At 42.4% G+C, this 10,160-nt stretch overlaps 1 protein-coding gene across 1 annotated transcript in view; it reads right to left on the reverse strand.

Moving 5' to 3' along the window:
* hip1r (huntingtin interacting protein 1 related) overlaps positions 1-10,160 on the reverse strand; it is a 115,778-nt gene that overhangs the window by 43,494 nt on the left and 62,124 nt on the right. Inside the window, exon 7 of the mRNA XM_033043192.1 lies at positions 6,097-6,158. Coding sequence (XP_032899083.1) covers positions 6,097-6,158 — 62 coding nt within the window. The remainder of the gene's footprint in view (positions 1-6,096; positions 6,159-10,160) is intronic.

A 10,160-nucleotide genomic window follows, 5' to 3' on the forward strand; every position in this document is an offset into this window, starting at 1 on the left:
CATTTTTATTTAAAACCTTCCCACTCTTCTACAAATACATATATATTGGTAAAATCCAGTTCCTTACAAGAATAAATTTAGTGCCGATGTATAAGTAGTCCTAACAAAGGTACACTTCTAACTCATCTATTTATATATGATATATATTATAAAAGGATATTATAACATGAATTGATAACCTTCACTGTTTAAAGGGATTAACTATGCTGACAAATACTTTATTTTGTAAACATTAATTAATTAAACTGGAGATTAACCCAAATGAATTAATCGGAACCACTGATAATATCAGGGACACTGGAGATCTGGTTTGTCCATGAATCAGGATAATACAGTATTGGCAGCACTGCTGTTCAGTTCATCCATTTTGCATAATAAATAGAATGGTGCGGGAGGGGCGAGAGGGGACAATGCAGGGATAACAATTGCAACAAACATCTCTGCAACGTGCATGGTTGAGTTGCAATATCAATTGTTTAAAAAATCAATTCCATTTGCGGGTGACAACTAAGTGGTGTACAGCAAACTTATTTTAGATTGTCCAAGCACCAAGCCACAGCTACTAGTTCCTGACAATCAGGCGTTGTATAATCACAGCCACATATTTGTTGATTTACCAGATTCTTCAAAGCCAGCAAGACCAGACTTGGCCCTGTGGAAGCATCCAATCTTTGTGGGGCTTTCACATTTAGTGCACCAATTATAGAGTCATAGAGCATGGAAACAGGCCCTTCGACCCAACTTGCCCTCACCAACCAACATGCCCCATCCACCTGCCTGCACTTGGCACATATCCCTCTAAACCTATCCTATCTATGTACCTGTCTCAATGTTCCTTAAAGGTTGCGATAGTCCCTGCCTCAACTACCCCTGGCTGCTCGTTCCATACACCCACCACCGTTTGTGTAAACAAAATTACTCCTCAGCTTCCTATTATATATTTCCCCCCTCATCTTAAACCTATGGCCTCTTTTCACCCATTCTGGGAAGAATCTGTACATTTGCCCATTCTATTCCTCTCATGGTTTTGAATACCTCTATAAGATCACCCCTCATCATCATGCACTCCAAGGAATAGAGTCCCAACCTGCTCAACCTCTTCCTCCAATCTGCTCAACCTCAGACCCTGCAGTCCTGGCAACATCCTCGTAAATCTTCTCTGCACACCTTTCAGCTGGGCAGCATCAATTCAATAATATTTGCAGTGTGACTTGCTGGAAGTTATACTCGAGTCAGGCAGCACGGAAACAAGCCATTCGGCCCAACTCCTCCACACAGGTCAAGATGCCCCATCCAAGTTGGTTGCATTTGCCTGCGACTGTGTTAAACTTAATAATGGGCTCAGATTGGGTCTTTGGGAGCTGCTGAGCTAACACCTGTGTTTCTCTTTAACCAGAGAGTGAATATTGAGATGGATTGAGGGATGACAGAGAAAGAGGACAAAGTCTTGTCAAAATTAAATATAGAAGAAAGTTGAACTAAGATTGCAGGGGGTTGGAGGGGGTTGGGGGGAAAGGGGTAGGAAGGTACAAACAACTCCACCCCACCTCTTTTGACATTTTTAACACCAAGCTACAATTTACAATCTGTTTGAACGAGTACCAGAGATGAAACTTCAGCTCGAAGGTAGACACAAAATGCTGGAGTAACTCAGCGGGACGGGCAGCATCTCTGGAGAGAAGGAATGGCATTCCTTCTCTCCAGAGATGCTGCCTGTCTCGCTGAGTTTGGGTCTACCTTCGATTTAAACCAGCATCTGCAGTTCTTTCCTACTCATTAAACTTCAGCTTATGGGCCAAAGATCTTGATTTACATTGCACTAACATTTGCCATCTTATTAAATGGACACAAACATCATTAGTTACTAGTTTTCTGTGGCATGTCAATTACTAATCAAGATGCAAATCCAGTAAAATGCCTATTGGTAAATAAGGTGCTTCTTATGCAAATAACCAGCATGCATTTAAACCCCTTGTAGATAAATAAAGATATTTGACATTAACAGCACAAAATACAATTACAGATACTTTAATGAGAAGCAAACAAAATTGAATATCTTAGAAATCTGCAGTAAAACAAAATCCGTTGAAGACACTCAGTAATATTTTCAGTTTATTATGCTAATTCTACACTCCAGTCTGCACTACTGCACATTAAAGCAAATCTGTACAAACAGCTCTGGGATGTTCAATTGAGATAAGTTCAGGGTTAGTGACAGGCCAAAACGACAATCATAAATATAATATCCGATTCTCTATCCACTTCCTCCCCAGCCTCAACAATCACAAACTTCCATATCCTGACACCTCGCCTTCTCCGAGCTTTAGTGGCTATAGTACGTTTCCAGTTAATAGGTAGAATACCAGGTAGAAGTATATGAAGTTATGAGAGGCATGGGTACACAATCAAAGCTTTTTTCCCGAGGGAGGAAATCTCAAAGGCTGGAGGGCATAGATTTCAGAGGAGGGAGAGAAAAGTTTTAAGGCGAGGGGGGAAAAGTTTAAAGGGAATGTGTAAGCAACTACGATTTTTTTTAACCACACGCACATAAGCATGGTGGGTGCCTGGAATGCGCTGTCAGAGGTGGTGGTGGAGACAGATCCAATGGTGGTGTTTAAGAGGCTTTTAGATAGGCACGTACTGTATATGGAATGGAGGGATATGGAACCTGTGCAGGCAGAGGCGATTAGTTTAACTTGGCATCATGTTCGGCACAGACATTGTGGATCCAGTGCTCCTCTGTTCTTTAGACTTTACTACAGACTTTAGTGATACAGAACGGGGCAAGCCTTTCCGCCCACTGATTCCACAACCAGTGACCGCCCCGTACACTAGCTCTATCCTACACACCAGGGACAATTTACAATTTTAACCAAAGCCAATTAACCTACAGATCTGTATGTTTTTGGAGTGCCGAAGGAAACCAGAGCAAATCCACGCAGCCACAGGAAGAACGTACAACCTTCATACAGACGGAACCTGTGTGAGGATCAAAGCCGGGACTCTGGCACTGTGAGGCAGCAACTCTACCACTACATACTCCGCCGCCCTCTAATTCTACGTTCTAATACAGAGAATGATATATCTGACAAAGGGTCTCGACCCGAAACATCACACATTCCTTCTCGCTGGACATGCTGCCTGTCCTGCTGAGTTACTCCAGCATTTTGTGTCTATCTTCGGTTTAAACCAACATCTGCGGTTCCTTCTTACACAACTGATATGTTTGCGTTGATATGAGTTGCTATTGCGCACTCATTGCTCATCTGACATCAATTTATTTTCCATTCTCTTTATGATCTGAATAGAACTGGGGCAGCGTTGGTTTGAAGTGTAGAAGCTGCTACAAGCTGCTATAAACAGACTGGGGAAGTTACGGAAGCAATTATCTCCATCAGCTGGAGCCTGTCAGTTATTTTCCAGTTACAATGATTGATGGATGGCAGTCCAGTAGTCCAGGAACTCAGCAGCAAAAACATAAAAGTTAAATATTAGTTATGTAAAATAGAGGTGATAAGTATGATCTGATTTGACAGCTGTACCAGATATATTCAAACCACACCCAAGGGCTTCTGATTGTGGCGTCACGCTATAATGTGATATTTTAAATGAGCGGTTACATTCTAATTCTATTGGTATTGAGTACAAATGTAGCCACCACCCTACTAGTCGTTGTAATTCAGTTACATCAACTAAATAGACCGGCTAAATGCACAGACTCTTTTAGACAGAGTAGGGACATTAAGAACCGGAGAACATAGGTGAGGGGAGGGGGCTGGGGGGAGGAGGGAAGATTTAATAGGAACCTGAGGATATTGAATGTCCAGTATATTAGGAAATAAGTTGCCTGGTTTGTAATACTTAGCATGGCAGTGTCAGGGCATAAAGGTTGATGGGGGAATTCAGCCAGGTTCTTTACTCCTCCTTGGGAACCATGCACCACGGATGCTTTTTGAATAGAGAATCAATAATGGCTGATTGGCTTGTTGACCTCTGTACATCACCTCATGATGTACATAAAATCAAGTGGGATATCTAATGGCCAACTAACAAATTCCATGAGTCCATTGCTCTCTATGCTGTTGGGTGATACATTAAAGCCACTATGAGTCCACCGCTGATTTTCCGGCAACTGCTGGTCCAGCGACTCCTTTAACCCGGGCAAAATCGCGAGAGCGCATTTTAAATCCACCGCGGAAGTCCCCCCGAAAATGCGGGTGGAATTTGCCTCCTGGGGCCAGGGCTCTGGAACTCCGGCTTGGCCGGTGCCAGCAGATCCGTTCCCATGGCCGACTTTGTGGGCCGGTATCTCGCGCCCCTCCAGGCCGTGACCTCTGCTGGTCTGGTGAAACAAATAATATGGCAAGGCTCTGGAACAAAGGGTGTCAGAAAATCAGTGGTGGACCCGTACTGTCTGGGGAACAACTTCACTGACAACAGTCAGGGAAGAGGAAAAAAAAAATTTACATTAAATTTTAATTGAAAAAAGGAATGCATACCATTTCATTCCACTATATTTCAAACTCTAGATAAACATCCACTGATCCTTGACAGTACAACACTCTACAGCGTAACGCATCATCAAATTATAAAAGATTCTAATAATGACCTCCTGCCGGTTCTTCAATGCTAAATGTATTTTTGAAAACTAAGGCAATCTCCAAAAGTAGCTTTTTCTTTACTTTGCTAAAAATTATTTTCTTCAACTGCAAATATTAAAAATACACTTAAAAATAACAGAATAAATATAGGCTGCCAGAATTAGACGGTAGGAATCTCTAAAGGCATCTGTGTAACGAGGACTGGTTTAGAATCAAGACGCCTATGAGTTTAAAATACTGCAGGAGATTGGGACATTAATTTCACAGCGCAGAAAGTAGATCCTTTAAAAGCCTGGTATCTGTGGAAAGAAGTGAGCACAGGAAGGAGGATGTTTACTGGCATTGAATTCCGTCTTTAGACATTAGAAATACAGCGCGGAGACGGGTCCTTTGGCCCATTGAGTCCACGATCACCTCATACACTAGCACTATCCAGCACGTTAGGGACAATTTACAATTTTACCGAAGCCGATTAACCTAAAAATCTGTACATATTTGGAGTGTGTGGGAAAACCAGAGCACCCTGGAGAAAACCCATGGGGAAAACGTACAACGTCCATACAGACAGCACCTGTAGTCAGGATCAAACCCGGGTCTCTGGCGCTGTAAGGCAGCAACTCTACCTGGTCCCTTGGTTTGCTCAACCTACTCCACCCACCCCTCCCCAGCCACTTTCCACTACAACCACAGGAGGTACAACACCTGTCCGTACACCACCTCCCTCACCTCCATAGAGGGATCCCCTGCAGCACCCCCAGGAGAGACAGATGTTTACATGCACCTCCACCAACCTCGTCCACTGAATTCAGCATTCCTGATCCAGGTGTAGCCTTGACAACTGTTTCACTAAATAATTAGTTGCTAACCATTTTCCCCGAAGCCAACCATTTTGACTCCCCTTCCCATTCCCATACTGAGATTTCAGTCCGGGGCCTCCTTCATTGCCAGAGTGCGGCAACACACAAACTGGAAGAACAGCACCCCATATTCCTCTTAAGCAGCTCACAACACCACGGCATGAACAGTGAATTCTCCAAAAGGTCGATTGGGGCGACACAGTGGCGCAGCAGTAGAGTTGCTGCCGCACACGCAAGAGTCCCAGGTTCGATCCTGACCTCGGGTGCTACCTGTATGGGATTTGTATGTTCTCCCTGTGACTGCGTGGGTTTTTGCCAGGTGCTCCAGTTTCCTCCCACATGCCAAAGACGTGTAGGTTTGTAGGTTAATTGACTTCTGAAAATGTCCCCTCGTATGTAGGGCATAGAATTAGTGTACTAATGATCGAAGGTCAGAGTGGACTCGGTGGGTCGAACGGCCTATTTCCACGCCGTATCTCTAAGATCAGATTCAAGACGGGCTGAAGGGCCCCTTTTTCTGAGCTGTAGAAATCTATAACACTATGACTTAAAAATCTCTTTTATCAGCCCAGCTAGACATCAATTAACATTCCAGCCAAATGGTGGAAGGGAAATGTATCCAAGTGAAACATCCTTACCAGATTCAGCAACCTTAAGTTCACAATCCATATAATCAAACATTTCCACCGTGAGCTGAAAGCTGCAATGAAAAAAAAGTTTACTTTAACATCGAATCTGTTACAGAGCATATTCAAACATGCAGCTGCACTTCCTCGTCCTCTGCACCTAATATCATTAACCAGTCTCTGAAATTGATTAACTGCACAGAAGCACAATGGCATCGGTACAAGCTACCCACTGACACCCACCCTCCACCTTCACAAATGCCACTTTGTGGTTTAGAATCATAGTCATACAAGACGGAAACAGGCCCTTCGGCCCAGCTTGCCCATGCCGACCAAGGTGCCCCCATTCTACACTAGACCCACCTGCCCGCATTTGGCCCATATCCCTCTAAACCGTTCCTATCTATGCACCTGTACAAATGTCTTTTAAATGTTGTTGTCGTCTCTACCTCTACTACCTCCTCTGGCAGCTCGTTCCATATACCCACCACCCTCTGTGTGAAACGTAAACTGAAGGGTTAGCAAGTAAACTCTTGAGGAGAAAACAGCACCCTCTGAAACGTAAACACAAAGAACTGCAGATGTTGGAATCTTGAGCAAAGCACAAAGTACTGGAGGAACCGAGGAGATCAGGTCAAGTTCCTCCAGCTCTTTGGGTTTTACCCTCTGAAAAGTAATGGTCAGCCTCAACAACAGAAGCCAGGAAGGTCACAGTAATACTCATCATTGCCTGACCTACGAATTCAAGGGCACCATCGTTCCCTTAGATCACATGGGAAGCAAACACAGCCTGAGTATTCCAGTCTGAAAAATCATCAGCATCGCGCACATCAACAATTACCTAAAGAAAAAACTCTGTTTCATCCTTGGATGCAGTTGTAACTCCGTGTATTTGTCGAGCTTTCATTTTAAGAGATATGGGCCAAATGCAGGCAGGTGGGACTAGTGCAGATGGGACATGTTGGCTGGTGTGGGTAAGTTGGTTCAAAGAGCCTATTTCCATGCTGTAAACTATGACTCTGTGACTCTATCTGCAGCTCCTTGTGTATACATCTCTATTCTCAGATCACCATTCAAAAAACAAATGCCTTACTGATAGATGACATGAACTATTATTTGGTACAACAGTGTACATCTGCTAGCATGTTTGTTCCTGTTAGATAGTCACTGGAGTAAAGTTAGCTTTAAAAAAAAACTAAACTATAAATGCAACAAAGTTAGAGCCCAAATGATAAATTTAACGCTGGTAAAAAAAGTTCAGATTTAAATGCAAACCAATGCCTTTATTAAAATGTCACCATAACTTGTGTTTGTTAGAAACATGCTCTAAACCGAAGGGCCTGTTAGGTTAGTGGATGCTACAGATAGACATTTAGAGCAACTGTGCTCTGGTTTACGTAAGATTAAAACTTTGCAACTATTCTGCTTTTGCATTCAGACCAGGAGGCTGGCTCCTCTAATTATATCAACTGTTTAATCTATAAATACAAGATGCAGGATCACTCTTTTTATGTCTTCAACTCATCAGCAGTTTCAAAGCCCCACACGTGTATGTATGCATGCGTGATGCCAGGGTAGCATAGACCCAGGCGTGTTTCCAGCATTTTGTAAAAATAACATAACACGACAATTTTGTAAAAAAAACAGCACAATCACACCCCTTCCCTCACCTGTATCCACCTGTCACTTGCCAGACTTTGTTCATCCCCACCTCTCTTTTCTTGATTAGTACGGGTGTCAGGGATTATGGGGAGATGGCAGGAGAATGGGGTTAAGAGGGAAAGATAGATCAGCCATGATTGAATGGCAGAATAGATGATGGGGATTCAAATGGCCTAATTCTATAGTTATAACTTGCTATAACTTACGAACTTTTCCAGTTTCCCCCCTACTCCAAACAGTTTGAAGGTGGTCAAAATATTATTGATCTATTCCTTCCACAGATGCTGTCTGACCCACTGAGTTCCTCCAGCACTGTGTGTTTTTCTCAGGGTCTACATTGTTTCCCCAACATCACCTATTACCGCAAAGGCACCTTAATTTTGGAAATGGCTAACAGCACATTATTTGTGGAGATAATGTTTTTGCCTGATACAAATATGGAACTAAATAATTATCTATTTACGCATTCAGGGCAATAGCCTTTGGTCAACAATCGTGAGGTATGGTGAGCAAGAATGACTAAGAGCATTGACAGTGTTCTATTTCACCACCTTTATAAATTGGGAAGATCAATGTTAATGTTTACAAATGTAAACCGAATGATGCAGAGTGCCCTAAGTTGCACGGAAATGTAGTATTTGAACAAAAATCTACCAAAAGGATTGCTTACAATGTCTTCAGATCAGACCGTGAAGAAGTCCTTTGATCTACAAACTACTGTCTTTCACTGTCAGTTAAATTGGAATACCAGCATTTAGGGTTTTAATGCAAAAGAGAGAACAAATCTCAATGTTTTAAAAGAGGACTGACAGTAATTCATAAATATCAGACTTTCCTGTTCCAATAGACCTTTGAAGGCTATATCCGTCATACCAGTGCTGATTACACCAGAATTACCACGTTGCCCTGCCAACATTCTTTCAATACAAAACTAGCTTTATTGCTCAAAATGATAAGATTTGAGGTTAGCTGTGATTCTCCTGAACTTGGGGTGGGGAGGGGGTTGGTAGGTTTGATATGGTGGTAAATATTATTACATAAAACAGCCAATGTTAGTGGCATCATTTTTCTGCTCACTCACTGAGAAAATGGCATCCAGGTATAGTCTTTTCAACTCACCTCCAAAAAGAGAATAATGCTCTAAAAAAGGTACAAACAGTAAAGTTTGATCACAGAAAACAAATACTGGGGAGAATATTTTACCGTGGGTGTGAAAGGAAGTTTCCTAATTTTAAACATGCACTGACTTTTTCTAGTTTCTAGTTAGCAACCGGGAGATCCAGCAGGCCTTAGAAAAGCTGGTCCTTTCCACAGGGAATCTTTGTTACCTTCATTCAGCTGAGATATCACTAGCACCTCTCTTGTCTCTCCTCATAGTTCAGGTGATAATCAATGAGTCCAGGGCACTACTTTGAGAAAACAATACTGTCTTACACATGTCTAATCTTAAAGTCTTCTGTTAAAATGAATCTGGTTTATGGACATGCCCAACTAACATAGAGCTCTCCCAATATTTCTTCCCAAGGAAAAACATTGGATAAATACAAAGTTGGACAAACATGGACACAGTTCAAAAACAGAAGAGTATTAGGGCATAGTTTCAAGCAGCTCTTCCTTGGTCCCCACAGATCATTCATACAGCAGCAACGTATGTGACCAAGGGAATCTATCTGTGCCTCTTAGTTTAGTTTAATTTACCTTATTGAAACAAGATGGAAATTGGATCTTCGGCCCATGCCGACCATCAATCACCCATTCACTCTAGTTCGATGTTATGCCACTTTCTTATCCACTCCCTACACACTATGGGTAAATTACAGGGGCCAATTAACCTACAAACCCACGCGTCTTTGGGATGTGGGAGGAAACCGGAGCGCCCAGAGTCACAGGGAGAATGCAAAATTCACACAGACAGCACCCGAGGTCAGGATCAAACCCGGGTCTCTGGCGTTGTGAAACTGCGCCACCGTGCCGCACAATTGTTCAGATGTGGTGCAAAAAGCCCAGAGGCAGCAAAGTGAAATGTATATTCAGGTAAATATTTTGCTTTTGAGAATAACAAGCACTCGATTTCAAGGTCAAAAATAATAAATCATGAATCACCTGAGATGTTCTCACAGCTCAAGATAATTATTAAAACTACTTGGAGATTTCAACCACAATTCAATTTAAGATTCAGCAAGGCAAATTAACTAGGTTGAGGTTAAATATATAACAACTCAGTCAAATTGTAAATGGATAAATGTGCCGATTATATGCGGTTGAGGAGGGACACACATTCTTCCTTTCAATCTCTCCAGTAATGTAGGAATCCTCTAACAATGGAATTTGCTTGTATTTGTTGGACAGTGGACAGTGCAAGGACAGGTAGTATTTATCGCCAATTCATAATTGTCCATGTGCAGCTTGTGGGT

Source organism: Amblyraja radiata, chromosome 25 (assembly GCF_010909765.2).
Source record: "Amblyraja radiata isolate CabotCenter1 chromosome 25, sAmbRad1.1.pri, whole genome shotgun sequence".
NCBI classification, from domain to species: domain Eukaryota; kingdom Metazoa; phylum Chordata; class Chondrichthyes; order Rajiformes; family Rajidae; genus Amblyraja; species Amblyraja radiata.